The 23156-nt window shown below is 41.1% G+C and overlaps 1 protein-coding gene across 1 annotated transcript; it reads left to right on the top strand.

The window, feature by feature from the left end:
* Positions 1 to 4098: 4098 nt before the first annotated feature.
* wdr48a (WD repeat domain 48a) lies at positions 4099 to 22784 on the top strand. Its single transcript, XM_061238314.1, has 19 exons — positions 4099 to 4176; positions 7633 to 7773; positions 8134 to 8212; positions 8383 to 8465; positions 8730 to 8859; positions 9999 to 10087; positions 11362 to 11463; positions 12308 to 12532; positions 13179 to 13253; positions 14137 to 14239; positions 16151 to 16248; positions 16341 to 16448; positions 17020 to 17116; positions 17525 to 17620; positions 18026 to 18131; positions 18255 to 18342; positions 18908 to 18984; positions 19531 to 19723; positions 20359 to 22784. Exons 1-19 carry the CDS (start codon positions 4129 to 4131, stop codon positions 20452 to 20454), a joined length of 2034 nt encoding a protein of 677 aa, XP_061094298.1. The 5' UTR covers positions 4099 to 4128; the 3' UTR covers positions 20455 to 22784.
* The last annotated feature ends 372 nt before the right edge of the window (positions 22785 to 23156 follow it).

Below are 23156 nucleotides of genomic sequence, written 5' to 3'. Positions count from 1 at the left end.
TCATGTTGTTTAGTTATGTTTTGTTACGATTTATTTTCTTGTCATGTTTAGTTATGTCTCGTTACGATTTATTTTATTGTCATGTCTAGTTATGTTTTCGTACGCTTATATTCCTGGTTATGTTTAGTGGTTATCGTCTTAGTTTCGGTTTGTGTTATGTTTTGATGCATGTTTATTGTTACGTTAACTGGTCGTTGTTATGCATACACTTTTACATGTTTTTCCGCAAACCTTGCGTTCCGCCTTTTCTCTCTCTCTCTCTCTCGTTCTGTCATTCACTCCCCTAAGTGTTTCCATTTGTCTATTTACTAAAACTACTAAGGCTAGATCAGGATTGGGTAGAGACTAACAAACTAATCATGTGTTCATGTTACCTTACGTTTCTCGTGCATGTCATTTACTAATTTACTAATGCTAGGGCAGGATAGGTTTATTACTAACGATTACTAATCTCCTTGTTAAACTTGTCATCCATCGCACCTGTTTTCCATTTCCTTGCTACGCTCTAACTAATTGTCTACGCCTGTCTACACCTGCATTTATAGCCCAGTCGCGCAACTGTTCACTGCGAAATTGTCTGCCTCTGTTTACCACGCAACTCTTGAGCATTTACCACTATTGATTACACGTTACGATCCAAGCCTGTTACCGACCATTGTTTATTGATTTCTGTTTTGTGACCATCGTTTGTTTTTTGACTCCGTCCTCGCCTACCGTTTTTGTACTTTTGCTTCGCTGATTGTTTCATGGTTTCGACTCCCGCTTCGTCCACGACTACGCCTCTGCCTGCCGTCCGTCTGTTCATCTGCCCCGCTGACAGCTCTCCTGCTACCGGACCTCCCTGCACGTCTACCGACTACGAGTTTGCCTCTTCCCTCGGCACCGTGCTTTTTGTTTGTTTACTTTTTGTTTGGCTGGATCTACGTGTATGGACTTTGCTTGTGTTGACTACTCTCCTGGGATTCGTCCCGAATAAAGCCCTGAGGGGTCTTTATTACTATTGTTTCTGAGTCGTGCATTTTGGGTCCAACCCCCACGCACCCGTCTCAAAATAGGTCTGTTGATGATGCATTTTCTCTGGACTTACATATTTCCCTGAAGCACTTAGGGAAAAGGAACACATACAGTATGTCAGAATGTGGGGGTGCAGTGGGTAGCACAGTTTGCATGTTCTTCCTGTGTCCGCATGGGCATACTTTGAGTATGGTACTCCAAATGTATATTAGGTTCATTGGAGAGACTACATTGCCCCTATGTATGAGTTTGTGAGTGAAAGTTGTGTGTACACCTTGCAATGGATTGGCAGCTTGTCCAGAGTATATTCCTGGACTATCCCCAATGCTTGCAGGGATAGTCTCCAGCACACTCCATGACCCTGACCAGGAATAAGCAGGTTAAATAATGGATGGATGTCAGAATGCTATTTGTGATACAGTGCCACATTCAATATTATCATTCCCTCTCAGCTGGACAAAAAGCTATTACTTTTACTAGGGCTAGGGGTACTAGGGCTCTTTAACTCTGTGTAACTGGATCCTTGACTTTCTAACTGGTAGGCCACAGATCTGCCCTGTCATCTACACTCATTCTGTATACTGGCTCACCTCAGGGTTGGGTGTTAAGTCCACTACTTTATTCTCTGTTCACTCATGACTGCACAGCCAAACATGACCATAACCATATAATTAAGTTTGAAAACAATACCACTGTGATTGGTGTGATAAGTGAGACCAATCACGGTGGTATTGAGGTGAATTGCAGGAATTAGGGGTGTTGTTCAGAAAAACAACTTGGCCCTGAGTGTCAGTAGGACTAAAACAGTAGGAAAAGCAGTAAAGGCCACACTCCAATTGCAATTGATGGACCTAACCTATACCAACAACAACAGCGGCATCATAACAAAAGCTTAGCAGCACCTCTAATTTTTCAGAAGGCTGAGGAAGGTTGGTCTGCATAAATCCATTCCCCTGTTTTTGGCCTCTTACGAAGACAGGTTTGCACACCTAAAAAACCGGTCAAGCTATGTTTTGAAACAGCTGGTAACTGATTGACCAGTTCAGACTAGCTCCCAGCTTGACATGGTTTGACAAGCTCAAGCTATATATTTAGACCAGCGTTATGGCCGGCTTGAACTGCTCAAATTTTAACTGAAATTATCTTTACAGGTTACATTACAGCATGGTACAGCCATTCAACAGTTCAACTACAAAACTGAAGCTACTGGATTGTTAACATTGTCCAGGAGCTCACCACTGCAGATTGTCAAATTATTTGGGACATTTACGACAACCATTGCCTCAGCAGTAATGTCCTTTAGCATTAGCATTTTTAAACATATGACAAAGTTGACCTAGTTCCATGCAGGCGAAAGTATATTCATATTTCTTTAAACAAGCTAGACCAGGAGTGTCCAATCTTAGTGCCAGGCTAAAATAAAAACCTGAACCCACACTGGCCCTATTCGGACAACATTGGACAACTACTACTCAGATATACATTATTCCCTAAAATATACAGTGCCCTCCATAATATTTAGGACAAAGACCCATCATTCATTAATTTGCCTCTGTACTCCACAATTTGAGATCTGTAAAAAAAAAAAAAAAAAAAAAATACACAAGTGGTTAAAGTGCACATTTTAAGATTTTAATAAAAGGCATTTTATACATTCTAGTTTCACCATGTAGATATTGCTGTGCACCATGTCTGGAACACAGCAATGTTATGTAAATTAAAGTAGTCATGTTTAGTATTTTGTTGCATATCCTTTGCATGCAATGACTGCTTGAAGTGTGCAATTCCTGGACATCACCAGTTGCTGGTGTCTTCTCTAGTGATGCTCTGGCAAGCCTGTATTGCAACTCATGCTGTTTCGGGGGCTCGTCCCATTAGGTTTTGCTGCTTTAGCAGTATGTTTGGGATCATACTGTGGTTGCTCTTTTAAGTAATTCTCCCTCCCGCAAACTGAGCCCCACCTGCCACAGGTAGACTGACCATAAAAACCATGGTCAGCAACAATGCTTAGGTATTCTGTTTCATCCAAATGATGCTCAATTGATTAAAGGGTCTACATTGTGCCAAGAAAACATTCCCAACATTACACCACCAGCAGCCATCGTGGTTGACACAATGCAGGATAGATCCATTAATGCTGTTTATGCTAAATTTCTGACCCCACTATCAGCATGTCACCACAACAATCAAGATTTGTCAGTCCGGGCAACGTTTTTCTAATCTTCAATTCTCCAGCCTCATCTTTTTCCTCTGAGCTGACAGTGGGGTTTTTTTTTATGGGAAACTACTACAATCAGTATACACATTACATACAAATTCACATGAAAACAAGGAAAAAAACACAACTCCAAGACTAAATTTCCAAACAAAAAAAAGACGCAAAAAATACAAACTGATAATACATACCCACATAACTCACTGTAACGCCTTCCACCTCTCTCTGCCGCCGCTGAACCCTCACCAAAGCACCTTTCCTAGGAAGCGACTCTCCACCTCCATCTTTATCATTCCTCGCACCCCCATGGCCGGGCCACCCATTACTTGTATTTTTCAAGGCTCATCAAGAAAAGTGCCAGAAAATCCTCCCTCCTCTTCCCCAGTCCCTCCCCCACAGCACCTTCTCCCTATTTACACTCCCCAGCACCTCATACCTCCCTCCCAGCAGCCCTACACCTCCTGCGCAAAGGCGCAGCCCCCAAAAACATGTTCTTCAAGATTTGATGTGTTGCATGTTCAGAGATGTTAGTGCTTTGTACTATTGAGTTGCAGCCAAGTGATTCGCAATTCGGTGGAGCAGCAGGAAATTTGTGTCAATTATCAGGTGTACGTAATAAAGTGGCCAATAAGTTGCAAATCTAGTAAGGTAACAACGTTAGCTGTAGCTGTGATGTTTACCTTAGGATTCATGATAGCTGGCTATCTGGAAAAGAAAAAAATGTGCATCATATTACTTTCTGAATCATAAATCATAGCTTCTCTAGCAACACGATTTCCAGCAGCTGTAACATAATTAAAAAAGTTATTTTTTCAACGATAAGCGGTTGCCGCTGTCCTTCCGGAACTTTTTGCTTTGAGTTCCTTGGTGGAAGTGACGTCAGCCTGTCAACATGTAAGATGGCGGCTCATCACAGGCAGAATGCTGCTGGGCGGAGAAAAGTACAGGTAAATTCTAAATCTTTGCAGTATTGTGGGGTGTACATTTACACTTTCACACATTATACTCCTTATTGATCCATAGAATGTACGCATTGTCATTGCATTAGAAGCTGAAACTGGTCCTTGTAAAGCTCAGCAATGAGGTGGCGCGAAGGGGACAAAGCTGGTCACTCCTCCCTGTTAGCTTGTTGGATGGCGAATCATCTTCGGCAGTACTAAGTTAGCTACCCAGCTAGCCATAAAGCAAGCAACCGCGATTGATGCGTGTAAACAAACGTTTTACACATACTTCCTCTAATTGAATAGACAAATAAATGTTTCATTTAAATCCACATAATAAAATGTGCAGTGTATTGCAATGCCACTGTTCATTGAAGAAATCGTCTTGCATTCCCTGTCATGGCCCTGGTTGGATTTGGACTGCATGTGCAGCCGGTCTTGCATTGATTCAGTTAGTCCTCACTAGCTTCACCTCAGTAACGTTAACGTTACTGTTTTCATTTTACAAGTTGCATTCTCCTGTAGCTAATCTAAATATGTTTTAACTGCCTACACGATTTTCTAAAACCTTAAGCTTATTCGCTTGCAGAGGCAAAGTAGCTAGCTTGCTAGCTACGTTCGCAGCTTGCTAGCTATCCTCTGTGATAAGAACATGGTTCTGCTAACGTTAGCACACTTAACTAGTTTGCGTTATCAGTTAATTTACTAGTTAAGCTAACGCAATGTTTATTCTGTGTAGTAAGTTGATTGCTAGTTATGACAACATTGACTTTATTGCGTAGAAGTAACTTACAAGACCTGCTAACTGATGCGTTGATGGTTTTCTTTGCGTTTTTATTCTATTGCACTTCTAACGTTACTTTACATTGTATGTCTCATTCCTCCAATAAACTTATAATAAACATGCTGTGCAATTATTGGAAATTTACTTACGTATGTTCCATTCCTCCGATAAGCATAGAGTAAACGTATTTTAGAAAGTAGCAGTGATTTAACAAGATTCTACAAGTGCATTTAGTTTGAATAATAATGCATAAATTCTTGTCTTTGCTATTTTCCATCAGAATATAATTTGTAAGTTTCTTGATAGCTAACTGTCTTTACTATCTATAAAAAGGGTTGTCTATGAATTAATTAAAATATGTGTATGTCCTAATTAAATTACCTACCACTCATTGCAACCCATCCCGATAAATATATATAACAAGTTACTGGAAGTGTTCTTGGGTGTTTATGCACCAGCTCTATGTATGATAACAGACTCATTATTTTGTACATAATGTATAGGCATAATAACAATAGGAATGGAAACATCCCATGGGTCCTGCTTGCATTCGTGTTTGCATTTCAATTTAAGGTGATTATGCATGCGGGATAATGATTTCCAAATTGGCAGGTAAATAACCTACTTTCACGTAAGCAAGTGAAAGCCCCAACTCTGCCCCTCTTGTTGATTGGTAGGGCAATTCAAACTTTCCTGATCTGCTGAAGGGGAAAGGCAGACACAGCGACCACCCATGAAGCTATGGTACATTAGCTACGCATTTGCTGCAATAGATACACAGCAACAATGAACAGTTATGTTTGTGAGTGTGCCTGCTTATGTTACGTACGTTAATTTTGCCATGCGGCAAGCTATAGCAGACTGAAACCCACTGGTGCTGTCCTATTTTAAGGCTGTCCAATAGCCAGAGCCATATTTCCATGTTGCATTCTGAATTTGATGTGTCAATGAATGGCCTTATCGCTCCTCCCACAACTGAAACTGCAGTCTTCGTACAATTCACATGTTTTAAAATTGTGAGTGGGCAGAGATTGGACCAAAGCTGGTGTTTCATTACCCTTTAAAGTGCGGTTTGATATATAGCTCAATATTACTTTGTCAGACAAGACTGTTGGTCTCTTGGCAGTCTCATTTCTTCAAAATATGCTACAGCTCGGCTCCTAGCTTAATTGTGAGTGGAAATCTGGAATTTGGAGTGTGAAAATCTACCAGTGGTATGGGGGCTGACCAGTTGGCAATTTTATAGTAATGTCAACCTGAGCATGAAAAAAATTAAAAAAATTCCCTTCGGGTGAATATTTTGGAGTATGGATTTGGCAATTGTAGTAATTAAACTGCATGTTATTACCATTGCAGTGCAGGATGCAATGTTACAAAAATGGGTATTTTCGGTGAACTACTATTTTCACTTGCATCTGCCCCCAGTGTTTTTTACGAAATTGAGAGGTAAATAAGGCAAAATGATCTTGTAAAGGTGAGAGGCTGACTGCCACCACTAATGTAACGTCTGTCACATTTTTTATGAAATGTTTCTGTAAAACGTGTTTGAAATAGGATTGTATTAAAAATGTATATTTAAAGCTAATTTTCACAGAGGTGATATGTGATCTATAACATGGGTCAGCTGTAAATACCAATGTGCTGGAGTACCGAGCCTGAACTGAAATTGTGCCACTGCCCAAATACTTACGGACTGCACTTTAGTCCCCCATTTCAGGACACCATAATCTTTAGGACATATTAAGGTTATGTAAAATAAAGTATTCAAGGTCAATACTTCGTCACATATCTTCTGGTGAGGCTTTTCCAGGTCTGTACTGCATCTTTACTGCCTTTTTCACGGATTAAGGCAGCTGTCTTAAGTTCTGTTCAGCAGATTAAATGCATGTACAATTGGATTCAGATCAGATGAATGATTTAGCCAGTCAGAAGTTTCCAATTTCATTGTTGCTGCATGATGAAACATCCAGAGTTAGCTTCTTAGTCAGCTTTGGTCTCATCTGTCCACAAGACCTTTTGCTGTTTTATGTACTTAGCAAACTGTAGTCTTGTCTTCCTGTTTTTGTGGCTAACTGGTGGTTTGCGTCTTGCAGTGTAGCCTCTGTAGTTCTGTGCAGCATAGTCACGCACATATGTGTGAGTGTTTCTGATCTGTCAGTCAGGTGTTTTGGGACTTTGTTATGATGTCAATTTATCAGTTGTCAACTGTAGTGGTCTTCCTTCACCTACTATGTCCTTTTGTGATTACTTCTTAATAATGTTGCAAACAGTCGATTGTGTGATCTTTTTGAAATCTGATAAAAAATGTAGGACAATGGAACCGGAAAATGCCTAAAAATTTAGTATTATTGGAAAAATTGTGCTGAAACGGTTGGTCATGACTTTTATTTGTGATGTGGAGGTTGTGTATTATTAAGAGGTTACAGACTGTCTTTTTGCAGGTTGATGTACTACCAGGTCAAACACTAAGACCTCCATGTCTATTACCTGTTGGTGTAGCCTCAATAGAGCAAGCTTGTTCAGAGCTTGACCTGAATAACTCCTCTCTCCAAGTAAATAAGGCCCCTGGAGTTTCAAGGCTTGGGTGATTGACATTGGCAAGGCCTTGCTCAGGTGACACGGGATATCTGAAATTTGGCACTCCTACCCACACCAAAGTTATAAGTCTTTCTCTCCAGGTGTCGTATGTCATAAGAGACGAGGTCGAGAAGTACAATCGCAATGGGGTGAACGCACTGCAGCTGGACCCAGCCTTGAACCGACTCTTCACCGCTGGAAGGGACTCCATCATAAGGATATGGAGCGTCAACCAACACAAGGTAAAAATTTGTCATTTACTCTATGCCTTGTTAATATGATACAGTGTTATCAGTGTGTCCATGAACCACAATAACAATGTTAAATTATTGCTGGCCAAATGGTCTGGGTAGGAGTGTTGTCATTGTAATATGTCTTGGTAAATGGCAAAATGTGTTGGCAAAAAAGATGCGAGCTGAAAATTGTGCTGCCAATCATTTGGGGACTTAAATGAACAAAATGCATAAAAATACTGAGTATCAGTCAAATTTGCAAATACCAAGAAAATAGTTTTATAGTGATGGAAATGGGGTACGTGTTTGAAACATGTATGAAGGCACAGTAAAGAACACGCTTGGCAACATGGCTCTTATGTATTGCAGCAAGACCCATACATAGCGTCGATGGAGCATCACACAGACTGGGTCAACGACATTGTCTTGTGTTGCAACGGGAAGACATGTGAGTGGAGAACCTGGCCTGCATGTTTCCTTCTGTGCACCTCAGTAAAATGACTAATACTTGTGAAAACCCCAGACGGTAATCTATTAATTCATAGATTATGATAGATATGCTGTTGCACAAAATCCCCAGCCGTATCTGATGTCCATGTTTTCTTTTTTGCGTTGTAGTGATATCTGCTTCCTCAGACACCACTGTGAAAGTTTGGAATGCACATAAGGGATTTTGTATGTCTACGTTGCGGACACACAAGGTAACCAGACATGTCATCCACACTTGTTGTGAAAATCACTGTAAAAGATGTGAAAAGGATCTGTAAGGATTACGTCCCATCTTCTTTATCATTCATTCATTCTAAGTTGTACTTATTCAGGATTAATATTTAGAATTCAAAAGGTCTACCAGTAACCTGGTATAACCTTGTGGTTGTGTTACCTCTATGAGAAGAACCTCTATATGAACAGGCTCAATTGAAGTGCAATGTGAATAGATGTACTGAACGTGTTTTGCTGTGCAGGACTATGTCAAAGCCTTAGCGTATGCAAAAGACAAGGAGCTGGTGGCCTCTGCCGGTCTTGACCGACAAATCTTCCTTTGGGATGTAAATACACTAACAGCACTGACGGCCTCAAACAATACTGTCACCAGTGAGTATAATCGTGTGGAAGAGTCAGAAACCATTGCTGAGTGTGTTACAATGGTGTTTAAACAACGATGAGCCAAAACATTATGACCACCTGCCTAATATGCTGTTGTTCCTCTGCATGCTGCCAAAATAGCTCTGACCCACCGAGGCATGGACTCTGCAAGACCTCTGATGGTGTCTTGTGGTATCTGGCACCAAGATGTGTTGTGACACATTCCTTGTCAGCATTATTAAAAGTTTCTGCAAATTGTGCCACCGTAGCCAATCTGTCTGTTCAGACCAGACGGGATAGCCTTCGTTGCCCTCGTGCATCGATGAGCCTTGGGCGCCCAACACCCTGTCACCGGTTTGTGGTTTGTTCCTCCTCGGACAATGGTCGGTATGAACTCGCCACTGCTGACCGGGAGTACCCCACAAGCATTGTCATTTTGGAGGTGCTCCGACCCAGTCGTCTGGCCATAACGATTTGGCCCTAGTCAAAGTCGCTCAGGTCCTTACTCCTGCTCATTTCTCCCGCATCCAACACATCGGTTACGAGAACCAACTTACCATCTCATGTATCTCAGACCCTGCGTTGACATTGTCACTGTTATTCGCTTCATCTGTGAGTGGTCATAATGTTTTGGGTAATCGGTGTATATGAACACGCTACCGGAATATGTGCTAGAAAAAAAAGCATCCCAATCATTAGGGAAAGTGAAATCCCGTAATACGTAGTGCTTTGAACTCAGACAATAATGATCTCAGGCAGCGGCAAAGGCTACCTCTTGTGCCTTATGTGCAGTATTCTACAGATTTAAAAAAAGAATGTGTATATACAATAATGCATTCAAAAGTGCATTTAAAATGATATCACAGCTTGTATTCCTGCCCTTAGTCGCTCCCATAAATGATGGAAAGCTAAGGTTAGCATCCCAGTTTACGCTTCTGTGCATTGTGGTACCCGCAGAAACAAATCTCCCTTTGTATGTTAATGCGGAACGCGTCAAGGACATCAAAGCCCCGAGTACTTCCCACAGATAGTGGAGCTCTAAATGTAGCGCATTGTAGAGGACCGTGTCACTGAACAATGCTGGTCGTTTAGCCCCGTTCCGCGCGCTGTCCTGTAACTGATCTCTGCATTGTTGTACACTGTTACAGCCTCCTCACTGAGTGGCAACAAGGACTCCATATACAGCCTGGCTATGAATCAGATGGGAACAGTCATTGTGTCTGGCTCCACTGAAAAGGTTTGTGCGCACTTTAAAACCTCCTACAAACTATTTGTATGGTGCTTTTTGACTCTGTACGCTCAAAGTTAAGTGCCGACTGAACTATCAAAATCCATTTTCGAGGGCAGTTTATATACTTTTTATGATGTTCTTTTAACACCGTAACTGTGTTAGATACAGACCTATTCACTTTTCCAAGGGCTTTACTACACAAAACACTTGTGGTGATTAATGTCATGTATGAGATGTAGCCCTAACTGATGTTATTGGTTCAGGAGTATATGAGCATAGTGATCATGATTCAGTGGTTAGCATACCCTCATAAAACAGCAAAGGCTTGATTCATGCAAGCTAGCACCAGTGTGTTTCTGCAGGATTGTGTCTCTAGAGAAATTATTAAAACCTGCCTCCTTGAGCTTCTTTTTTTAACAATTGTGATCTCCTTTACTACAGGCAATTACTACAATTAAAATATAATTAAGACCTCTCTCTCGCGCCTGTCTTGGTAAAACAAACACTTGTCACAGTTTAGGTGGAGAGAGAAGTATGAGGAAGAATACTATTGATTTATTTTTGGTCCAAGTCATTTAAGAGATTACTGCTGCTTGATGATTTTAATATGTTTATACAAGTCGATGGAAATATGGTGAATAGAGAATTGTGTGCTTTCCTATTGTGATTGTCATTGTTTAGGGATTATATTGTTATTATCATTCTTATTCTATGAAAACCATTGTGACATTACACATTGGTGTTGTATTTTCTGCCTGCCTGCTATATGTATTTCCTCGATGATTTGGACCAGTTGGTTGCTACTTCCTGTTAAAACATACTCATCTTAAACACTGAAAGCTTTGATTCTCTCTGTTTATTTTCATAATTGTTAGTTGTTTTCAGACATTGCAACACAGTGCACCCCAAAAAATCACCTTTAACTTAGAAAGCATGTCTAACTCTCATCTCTCATCAGGTACACCATGTTGCTGTAATGGTAGAATCCCCTTACTTTCAGTGATTCATTTGTTGTCAATCCCGCAAAGGAATTTACCTTGAATTTACACTGTTGCAGTAGCCATTCAGAGACTAGCTTCATGAATCAGTAAATACTACCGTTACTCTTGGAAATTTGCAGTTGTCACAATTTATTACATACCTGTCCATACAATTTAAGTCCAAGGCAAGTATCTCATTGGCCACCATCCCAGTGGTTACTCTGCTGTTGACAAGAAAAAAAAACTGCTGAATTTTTGCATCGTCTTTATCTGTCAGTGGGGCTCTGTCTTTTGTGATAGGTGCTGAGAGTCTGGGACCCAAGAACCTGTGCAAAGCTAATGAAGCTAAAAGGACACACAGACAATGTTAAGTCATTGTTGCTAAACAGAGATGGCACACAGGTAAGGCTAACTCAGTGGGGAGGGCACAGATGGCTGGATAGACATCTAATAATTCCCATTGTTCTTGGGTCTGTGACATCAATTGCATTCAAATAGCTTATTTTCAATATGATGAATAACTGGTGTATTTATAATAAATAAAATGGTAGTAAGATTTTATGTAAATTGTTTCATTAATTTTTTCATAGTTACAGTAACATGTTCTGAAAGGATACGGTTTATTTTCTGGCTGTATTCTTGGATTCCTTACACGACCACTTGTGAAGAAGAGATTCTAGCTTGGCCCCTAAAATGCATGTATAACTTAACCCATTATTCACTAAGGCATCTAGAAACCCCATAGAAAGGCCTAGGAATCACAATGCATGTCAACGCTCATGTGTCTTGAAAAACGGCCATATGCTCAAATGCAACGCTGACGTCGCATCCGTCTGTTAAGGGAGATGTAACACGCAGGTCACATCCGTCTGTTAAGGGAGATGTAACATGCAGGTCACATCCGTCTGTTAAGGGAGATGTAACATGCAGGTCACATCCGTCTATTAAGGGAGATGTAACACGCAGGTCACATCCGTCTGTTAAGGGAGATGTAACATGCAGGTCACATCCGTCTGTTAAGGGTGATGTAACACGCAGGTCACATCCGTCTGTTAAGGGAGATGTAACACGCAGGTCACATCTGTCTGTTAAGGGAGATATAACTTGCAGGTCGCCTCCGCCCATAAGGGGTTAAAATCCCACTTTGACACTCGAAAACGATGTTCTTATAAAAATGCGACTTGTGAATTGCTCTGATCTTAAAGTGTCCCGCTTTCTGAGGTGGCTTTTGTTGTGTGTGTGGCAGTGTCTGTCGGGTAGCTCAGACGGAACCATCCGGCTCTGGTCCCTGGGTCAGCAGAGGTGCATCGCTACCTACAGGGTCCACGACGAAGGGGTGTGGGCGCTACAGGTCAACGAGGCCTTCACGCACGTCTACTCCGGGGGCCGGGACAGGAAGATCTACTGCACAGACCTGCGCAACCCTGACATCCGTGTGCTCATCTGTGAGGAGAAGGCCCCAGTTCTGAAGGTGAGGGCAGGCCGGAGGGGGGGGAATTGTTACTTTGTTATTTTAGTCAGTTTAGACTTTATTTGTCTCACGTGTGGGCAGTTCGTTCCGCAGCAATGTCAGAGAAGCAACACTTAACAAGCAATTTCAGAAATTAGTGTCAATATACTGTAATACCACAGTGTAAATTAGAACATATTTCAACAATATTCAATGAAAGAATGTTGCCATGAGAGTAGACAGTGCCCATCGCCCCAAGTCCTCCCATATCAGTATTTAAGTGGATAAACCTGTTAGTCTTTACCTGTGGGAACCTGAACCTGGAGGGCAAGGAGCTATTTTAGTTAAACGGCAGACCTGAGTGAAGTACGTAATAGGTTTAGATTCAAATAATTTCCTGTGCTCCATTGATCTTGTCTGGTGAGCAGTTGGAATTAGAAACTGAGTAACTTGAATTCTGGAAAATCTAGAGTTGAAGGGGGTCGACTGCAAGTCTAAAGTGCGTCCCCAAATCGCTTTCCTCAAAGTGTCAGTGCCGTGAACAGAAACCGTACATCATTACCATCCGTCATGTACGGGGAGAGACACCGAGGTGACGGCAGGGTAAGGATCGGCCCGCACTGACGCCGGCCTCTCGGGCCTCTCTCCCCCCGTGTCTCCCTCTCAGATGGAACTGGACAGGTCGGCCGACCCCCCTCCGGCCATCTGGGTCTCCACCACCAAGTCCTCGGTCAACAAATGGGTGAGCACCAACGCCGAATGCCGCCCGCGCCCGTCGCCGCGGTGATGTGAGCGGAGACGTCACCTGTCTGGACCGCTTAGCGCTGTGACGCGTGAGGGCGACCGGGCGGCCGGGGGGAGGTGGGGGGGTTAAGGTGGTAGAGACGGGCCTGTCTCTTCTCAGGCTGGTCCCCAGGCTCGGTCGCTCTCTGACGAGTCGTGAACGATCTAGAGCATTACTCATCTCTGACAACCGCACCGGAGGGAGATCTCATTACGCTTATTATCACCCTCGTCCTAATGAGGGCTGTTGTTATGGTGAAAATGATGATGATGATGATGATGATAATGATTATTGTTGTTATGGCTGATGGCAATGATGACAGATTCTTCAGTATTGTAATATGATAATATTTATTAATATTACTGTGGATTTTGGTTGGTGGATGGTGTATGGGACAGTCCCATTACTGCAACCAATATGTGTGGTCATAATAAAGCCAATTACATAACCGAAGACTGGAGAGTCGAAAGCGCAAGTTTATTAGCTAAATACTGTACAGCATGGTGTAGAAGTCTTATGCACCCTAGATTTTTTATATAAGTTTGGTTTTTGATGTTTACCTTTTTGTTTTCTGCGTTAGTGTGTCAGTAGGAAGGTGCAAACGGTTTTCTGAGATGAATCAGTTCTTTGCTGCACACGTGGTTCCCAGGATAATTCAATTCCGTTCCATTTAAATGTTAAAAATAATGCAACTTATTGCATTTTCTGTTGGATCGGTTGCAAAGTGTTGTGTGTTCCCATATTCACAGTCGTTTTCTTACAGAGGATTATTTCTACTTTTGGTCGGTGCATGTACTTGGCTCTGCTTAATATGCAGTCTTCCCGATGTGATTTATCGCAGTCTCTAAAGGGCATCCACAATTTCCGAACATCTGGCGATTACGACAACGACTGCAGCACCCCCCTGACGCCCCTGTGTACGCAGCCCGAACAAGTCATCAAAGGTAAAGTGCCTTTAATTGGCTCTGATCGGAGGGAAGCATCGCATCTGTAGCTCTCCCTCTTACTGGGGAGCGCTCCAGCCCGACGTCACATCCCATTATCCGGCCGCTCTGTGAAGCGGGGAGCGCGCTGCCGTGTTCGGACGCTCGTTAGCCACGCGCGAGCCGGCTCTAGGTTTGGGAACGGGTGGCCTGCCACCCTGGGGCAGGCCACCCGCTGTCCCGCTGGTCACGTCAAAAGGCTTTTGATGATCAAAAGGGTATTTGTGTTGTAAACTCCCACCTGCATGTTTGCTAATCATTCAGAGAATGTTGTGAATGTACTGAAAAGGCAACTCTGGCTCCCAGAAAATTTGGTGTTGTGGTTAGTTCAAGGCTCACCTGTTCCTTTTTTTTCCCCTCTTTGTTTCGCTCACTTTTAAAAAAAGATTATACAATAACAAATTATATTTTTGAACTCAGTGCAGGGGGTTTGGGGAAAGGTAACTCAGTTTAGAGGGTATAACGGAATTTGCTTCGGTAGTGAAATCGAGCAAAAAAAACATCCGTTTGCCCCCTGGGTGCTGTTCAGGGCAAAAGAAACGCATCGAGCAAACGGGTGGAGGGACGAGAGGCGGCGAGTCACGATTTCGTAATGATGCCGCCAGCCTAAAGGGGAGCCACCGCGGCTCATTATGAACGCACGGCTGTCTCATTAACGGTCGCCGTGACGTGGCAATTTCTCCACGTCATGCAGCGAGTGCATAAGTAATAAGCTCTCTTTCTTTGAAGGAGTCATAAGTCCTGTGAGAGCTTAGCTCCTGATGAGAAGGGCCGGCTGTCATTTCGTGATCCAGAAGAGTGCGTGGTTGTCCTCTCACTCATGTCATTAACACTGTAGCATTGAGTGCTGACTGATAGGATTTGATATACCAAATTGGAGTGAAAAGGGGGGAGAATGCATTATATTAATGTCGTAGCTTGCATACATATACAACAACATGCATATATGCGTTTTCTGTAAAACCAAAGCTGTAAAAATTACATTTTAGATGTAAACATTTTTAATTGGTACAAAACAACCCGATACCGGTATATTAGCCTGACATCTTCTCGGTTTCCATATTCTTTAATTGCAAGGCCCTTCCTAAGATCACCCTGTCATACTGTCCCTCCATTATACGCCGATATTTTAGTCACATTTCTTCACACATAACAATTTAATTCCTCTTAACTCTGGCTCTGAACATTCATTAAAACCCTTGGGACATTGCTACACAGCTGGCCAAGCTGTCTAGCTCCCGCATTGGTTTCGCAAACAGCATGTGTTGCGTACATTAGCATTAGCCTTGACTGCATGAGCAAAGCTGTTCTTGTGTTCCCACGTTAAGCTGAAATGAACGTACGGTGCATTAATGAATAATGCTATGTTGATGTTTCTCTGCAGGTGTGCACGTTTTTTTCAGTGCGAAAAGTGCCCCATTTGAACAAATTGTACCTAGTAGCAGCTTTTAATAATTGAATGCAACCTTCAGATGAGCTATAACTAATGTGAAACTAAGCAAGGATGTGCATCACATTTGTTTTGTGTGCCATTTGATAAAATGGCGACGAGCCCAAAATGTGTTCTTGAAAGGATATAATAGATAGATTAGCATAGAATAAATTGTCTCCGTGTTAAATATTAATGTACAATGTGCCTTTAAAAAGTAGTCTTCTTGATTCCTTATTGTGTTTGTAAATTAATGAAGCCAAGACAAATGGCTAAATTAGCAATCCATCAGCACTACAAATGGCCAAAGACTGAAGATTAAAGCTCCCAAATTCTATTATTACATGAAAGAAATGGAAAGCATTTGAAGAGATTCATATTTAGAGAGCAGAGTCCCCCCCCCTCACTGCACTTGTTGACCGTTTTACACCTTTCTCCTTAAGGTGGAGCCAGCATAATTCAGTGCCACATTCTGAATGACAAGAGACACATACTTACCAAAGACACAAACAACAATGTGGCATACTGGGATGTTCTAAAGGTGGGTATCATTGGCTGCTTTCTCAGTGCTTTCTCATCGTTTCTGCTTATTGGTTGATGTTGTTTGACTTTATTTTTTTAAACCTTATTCAGGCGTGCAAGGTTGAAGATTTGGGGAAGGTGGAGTTCGATGAAGAAATCAAGAAGCGGTTCAAGATGGTCTATGTGCCAAACTGGTTCTCCGTAGACCTTAAAACAGGGGTACGTTTCCTAGCTGATGTGACGCTCCATCCCAAAATGTTATTTGTTTGCATTGTGAATTCATTTTATGAATCAAAAAATGAATCACTGCAAATTAATCGGATCTATCCCCTACACAGTTCCGGGGTGCGTCACTAGTCTGGGAGTGTTATTAGTCAAGACTGGAGGTATTACTCATAAAATGCTCTTATATTCCCCTGCATTATGAGTCACTCTGGATAAGCGCATCTACTAAGTAATGTAATGGATCAGAATCCTCAGCCCATGAATCCTGTAAGCTTTCCAAAATTGAATTTAACGATCTGTTAAATTCATTCAAGTACTAGCGTGCATTGAACATGCTTCTCATTAATCATGTCATAATCTGCAGTGTCAAAACAATACCAGCCTACATGCAATGTCATCATGGTGAATAATTTGCATTGCAGGGCTTTGATGGGTAGGTTACGATGACCTATTGCCAATGTTCACGTTACGTGAGGTCCACGAGTACGATCACTGGAAAGTTCTGTTCAGAGCACTTATCAATACGGATGTGCTTTTCTTTTTTTGTTTGTATTGTAATTGGTAGATGCTGACAATCACTTTGGATGAGAGTGACTGTTTTGCTGCGTGGGTCTCTGCCAAGGATGCTGGTTTCACCAGTCCAGATGGATCCGACCCAAAATGTAAGTTTGAAGTTTCAGGTATATTTACACAAAAATAACAGGGCACTTCCATTCGAATGTTATTTGATATTTGATTGTTATTATATATCAAGCAGAGTTTTGTCTCATTATTTGGATAAAAGACCAGTTTGGTAGAAATAAAATAGCTTTTCTAGATTCCTCCCACCTCTTGATTTGATTTCAGTGTATTGTGTAGTTTGGACATTGAAAGAAAATTGAATGCTTTTGCATATCCATTAGAAATATGATGCCGGGCAAAAAAATAAATGGAGATAATAGTGCCTGCAATAAATGTTGGATGGGTTTTGCATGTAATGAAAAGCAGGCTTTTGAGAGGCACTGTAGCACAAGGGTACAGGGTGCTGTATCAAATCCATAGTTCATGGCTGGTTTCCTCTCTCTTGGAAGTGAATCTGGGCGGGCTGTTGCTCCAGGCCCTTCTGGAGTATTGGCCCAGGACGCACATTAACCCCATGGATGAAGAGGAGAATGAGATCAACCACGGTAAACCAGAGCAGCCTCACCCAATTCCAAATCAGGGACAACACACACTCATATCTTTTAGATAGGTGTCTCATTAGAAGTTTTTTTTTTTTGGAATACATAAAAGAATAATGGATTATTGTCAGAAAAATGTATCTCCAGTTCACCATGTAACCTTCCTTGGCCATGTATATTCATCTACATTGAGCTAGGATTTTTCCCAGGAAGAATCACATAACCACAGTCAGACGCACAAATTATGTCTGTCTGGCTAAGAACTATCCATACATTTTGTAATCCAAGCCCTTCCAGGTTACTTTTAACTACTGTCTACTGGTACTCCATGTTATAAGTTATTTACTCCATATTTTGCATGAGGTGCCTTGCCCTTTCACAAAGTTTTCACAAAGCTGTCCTTCCTCTCAGTTAACGGGGAACAAGAAAACAGAATACAGAAAGGAAACGGTTACTTCCAGGTGCCACCACACACTCCAGTCATCTTTGGAGAAGCAGGAGGGAGGACTCTCTTTAGGTACCAACCCATATCAAAATATAACTATTGTGTATTTTGTTTACTGTAAATGCGTGAGCTGATTTTCTACTTTCTGTATGTTTTTAATACCATAGTTTTAAAAGTTCCCGTTTCCCCCTGCAGGTTGTTGTGTCGGGACTCGGGTGGAGAGACGGAGTCAATGTTGCTAAACGAGACCGTTCCGCAGTGGGTGATCGACATCACTGTAGATGTGAGCGCTCTTTACCAATTTTCACGGTTCCACGCTTGTGGGTTCAGATTTATTTGCTCTGTGCAAAGTCTTTATGATAATTTCCTGAATGAGTCTGCCTACTAGAGGAAAAATTGACACTTTTTTACAGATTGCAGTAAAACACTCAGCATTGTACGCGTAACCACCCGCTTTATAAGATTGCACTTCTAATTATTCCCTAGAACAATGAAAGGAAAATCTCAGTTGTTAAATAAAAATAAGTAAATGTACATTGGCATTCATGCATTTTGTTGCTGTCTTTTTATAGCATCCTGCTGTTATCTTTGCCAGTATATTAAATTCATCCAATATTTGGTATGAAGCACCACCACAGTAAACATCAGTGCAACAGGCAATTCCAAAATGGAATGATTTTATTTATTTATTTTTCTTAATCTTACTATTTAGACTATTACCATCAAGAGAATTAACCCAATGTCATTGGAACAGAAGTCACTGGATGTATTGCTATAACTTATCTGTCACCATAATTTTTGTGATAATTTACTGTTTTTTTTTTTCGTTTGTTTTTCCTTCCTTGCAGAAAAACATGCCTAAATTTAACAAAATCCCATTCTACCTCCAGCCCCACTCCTCTTCAGGGGCAAAAACATTAAAGAAGTAGGTTTCCGTGTATTCATCTGAAACACCACTAATTCAGTGCTTCATTGAAGCTGAATGAAAACTGTTAACATGGAAATATTAGGTAATATGAAGGCTCCTACATAAGAGCTATATAACACCCTCATAAGTACTACATAGCACATTCATAAGCACTTCATGAGCATTTTGGAAGGATCTTCTGCTGCATCAATGTTGACATAACACACCATTTGTCTATTTGTGGTTATTGACATGAATGTTTATGGATGCACATGTAGTGCTTATAAAGGAGTTGTATTGCTCTTATGCAGGAACCTTCAAATAAAGTGTTACCAAAGATTTCAATGTACACGTGTTGCAACATTTGCGGTGTCAAATGTTTTTTTTTTTTTTTTTTTTTCTCTTCCTAGTACGGAAAGGTTGGTTAACTCTCCTCCCTTCCACATGAGTTTATATAATGCCATCCTCCTGTACTGTGCAAATTGTCTACTTTCTCTTGCCTACAATGAAAAGGCAACCGAACGGGTTCCAAAAATCTGAGCCAGTTCCCGTTTTGGATTTTAGGGATCGCCTCTCGGCTAGCGACATGCTGCAGGTGCGGAAAGTGATGGAGCACGTCTACGAGAAGATCATCAACCTGGACAACGAGTCGCAGACCACCAGCTCGTCCAACAACGAGAAGCCGGGGGAGCAGGAGAAGGAGGAGGACATGGCCGTGCTGGCCGAGGAGAAGATCGAGCTGCTGTGCCAGGATCAGGTAGGTCAAAACCGGACGGTGTAGAAAAATATGGACCAAGCGCCCGATAGGTCATCCACGGACTGTCCATGGGCTCGTGAAAAGCGGTTTTCCGGTGCTGCCATGTTCTACAATTTGGAGCCAGAGACTGCACAGTAGGGAAAAGTGTGTGAGAGTGTGATTCGTCCACAAATAATTGCTATATTGTCCTAATAACACATTAAGTTTGTGTTATTAAAGAAAATCGGCACATTGGGAGGCATTAGATTAAGTAAAAAAACTGTTTCTGACTACATTTTCTTGTGGGGGAAACATTTTACTATTATGACTGCAATTGTACCATTGACTTCACATTGAAAATGGTCTGAAGGACCTCTACTGGAGCCCGGTTCTCTCAGCTTGGTCTAAAACCCCTAACGCTCAAAATCATGTGTCTTTTCCTCCTTTTGTTAAAGGTTCATTAACTAGTTGTCATTGTTGACATTAATCGATGATGCAGAAATACATGAACAAAGCTTTACAGTAGTTAGTTAACTATATCAGGTCATGCCAGTTCATGTAACCTTACAGTATTGTAAAGTGTTACTTGTAATTTTGTGTAGGATTATCCATTTTGTGGTGGGATTCCAGTTTCAGGTGCGCTTTCTTTTTCTAAGGTTTTGGATCCCAACATGGATCTGAGAACAGTTAAGCATTTTATCTGGAAGAGCGGTGGGGATCTGACTCTTCACTACCGGCAGAAGTCGACGTGAGCCAAAAGCGGCATGAGTCTGAGCACCCTGCAAGTCTCCATCCAAACCAACCCCCCCCCCCCCCTCCCCTCCCTCACCGCCAGCCTGGACTTTGCACTCATCGTACTGGTTCCATGAGTAGTACTCTAGAAGCCACACTCAACCCTGGGTTAGATGTTACTCTGATCGACCAGGCCCACCACACATTTTTACTCCAGAGAAGTCTGTTCCTTCTGTAACAGGCAAACATTATAGAGGGCCTCTGCCCTTCAAAATGTCTACTTTGCAAAATGAGAAGAGAACACGTGGGATTTCTTGTGCTGTGTGTACAGTGGACGGGTTTAGACTAAAGTAATAATCCAGGGAATTTTAGTTTTTATGATTTTCAAGGTTTTTTTTGTTTTGTTTTGTGTTTTTTTTTTTTCGCTTCTAAAGTTGTTTTTGTATTTAAGATTTTTATTATCATGATTTCATTGTTTTGAGGGGGCATCCATTTTGAATAATGCCTTGTTGGTTGTACGCATCAATGTTCATTTTCTGACATGAGAAGCAAACCGCACGGTTTCCGGTTTCGTTTTTCCATGTACATTCCAGAAACATACTCGTTCCCAATGATGAATCACTGCAATTCTCTCTTTCTCTTTTCGTAAGGGGTTGTATTAAGAATGACCTCGACATTCAGGCAACAATACAGAACAATCAAGTGTTCCACGGAATGTAAAGCAGTGATGGGTAATCGGCTGGCTTGTGTTGCTTATTGGCTGTCAGTTTCACAGACTGAGACAGGTTGGTAACGGCTGGGTGGGGTTCACACAACAAACGTTTTTGTCAGTGTCTCTCTTTTCTGTATATAATCTGTTCTTACTTTTAGGCAACTTGAAATGTTTTATTTTAAATGGTTTTCTTTTCAGAGCAAATATTGTTTTCTTTAAAAGAATGCATTTTTTTTTTTTTACAAGAGTATAAAGACAGTTTAACTGAATAACCTTCCGTTCTTGAAAAGAAACACAAGTTCACGAAAGGGGCCATTGCACCTTGAAGTGAAACCTCACCGTTGTTTTTCCAATATTACTCAGTCTGCTGTAAAGCATCAAGCCTAAGTGTCGCTACTCATAGGAACTATTTCTGTCTGCCATGAACGCTTTGTGGTCAACGCTGAGTATCGGCTAAAGAGGAGAGCAGCAGTCTGTCAGTCCTTTCATCTTTATGCAACACCAACTGCTCTGCAAAATCGAAATCTAGAGAATGACAATGGGAATTGCACAGTGTTATAGCAAAATGTATTATATTTCTGGCGAAAAAGAAATCCATTTGGGATTAGTCCAAAAATAAAATTTGAAAGACAACACTATTTGTCTATTTGTTGTATAAGCTGTAAATGAAGCAAATTAGGGAATATGTAAAGCTGCCATATCCTCAACCCCTGTATTATGCTCCCTGTGTTGATTAACTATATGTAGTATATTTTGGTTTAATAACTGCTAAATAAATTGACCAATATGAAAAGTGTGAAGTTATTTTAGTTATCAGCGGTGCTAACCCTGCTTATGTTGTACAGATTCTGATGTAAGTAGGATGTTCTGAGGTATTGATTATGAGGTGAAATTTGACTTACTGGATTTTCTATGGAATAATAAAATCGTTATCTAACGGATGATTTTAGGTATTTGAGCCTCATCAGTCCTAAAGTGGTTCTGAGTGATTAGTCACAAAGCGGAATAATACGCTGACTTGAAATCACATGCTTTTAAAAAGCTTTTTTAACCCCTAAATACAGGGACTAGATAGCCATGATATGGGACTTTTACTGTATCAGATAATGTTTTGGAAGAGAATGTTTCGAGTGACTGACATCAAGGCCTACGAAGGACCTAATTTAATCTCTAAAATTTTGAGTGTTCATTTGGAAGTTTGGTATATATGGTATGGTAAAAAAAAAGTGATGCAGAACCAAAGATGAGGATTTTAACTTGAATTATTAATTTTACTTTCAACTATCTAGTAAAAGGAATGTGATTTGAAATGGCCAAAATTCTTCACATTTTTTCTCTGACTTTAGCAGTGACTGTGCTTCCATCTTGCCTACATTTGAGTAAAATGTGCATTTTCTCCCATGCGCACAACTAATTATTTGTAGTTAGTCACTCATTTATCACAGGTATTTGATTTTACTTGTTAAACTTTTTTTTATTAATTCCACATTTGTGGAATGAAGCCCCCGTATGTGTCTTTACTGAGAAGCAACTTCCTGATTCATGTGGTTCCACTGGTTTTCTATTACACAGACGCATTCAATCCTGGCTTCAACCGCCTGATCAATAATAAAAAAAAATGTTTCACAAAATCATAAACCTGTCTCTGATCCCCTCCCTTCTTGCATGGTTATACAGGAAAGTACAAGTATGAGCTTGTAGAACTGTAGCTAAACAAGAACGATTATACGGTTAAGACACTTTGCTGTATGGGTGAGCCGTTTCAGAAATACGAACTATAAGTGTATAGGCCTACACATCGAAGCAAGTACCACTAAAAACTCAGCTTAACTGAAGTGCAAAATTTTGTTCTAGTCAATATGTGGCATTGCCTTATCTATCCTGAGGGAGTGCTTCCCAAGACATACCACTCTATGCTCAAAGTAGAATAGATTTACAAACTCACTATTACCTTTCAGAGAATAAATTAATAAATAATTGGAAACGTTTTAAGGATTTTATTGAATTTCT

Source organism: Conger conger, chromosome 4 (assembly GCF_963514075.1).
Source record: "Conger conger chromosome 4, fConCon1.1, whole genome shotgun sequence".
NCBI classification, from domain to species: domain Eukaryota; kingdom Metazoa; phylum Chordata; class Actinopteri; order Anguilliformes; family Congridae; genus Conger; species Conger conger.
This window is presented reverse-complemented; position numbering and strand designations above follow the sequence as displayed.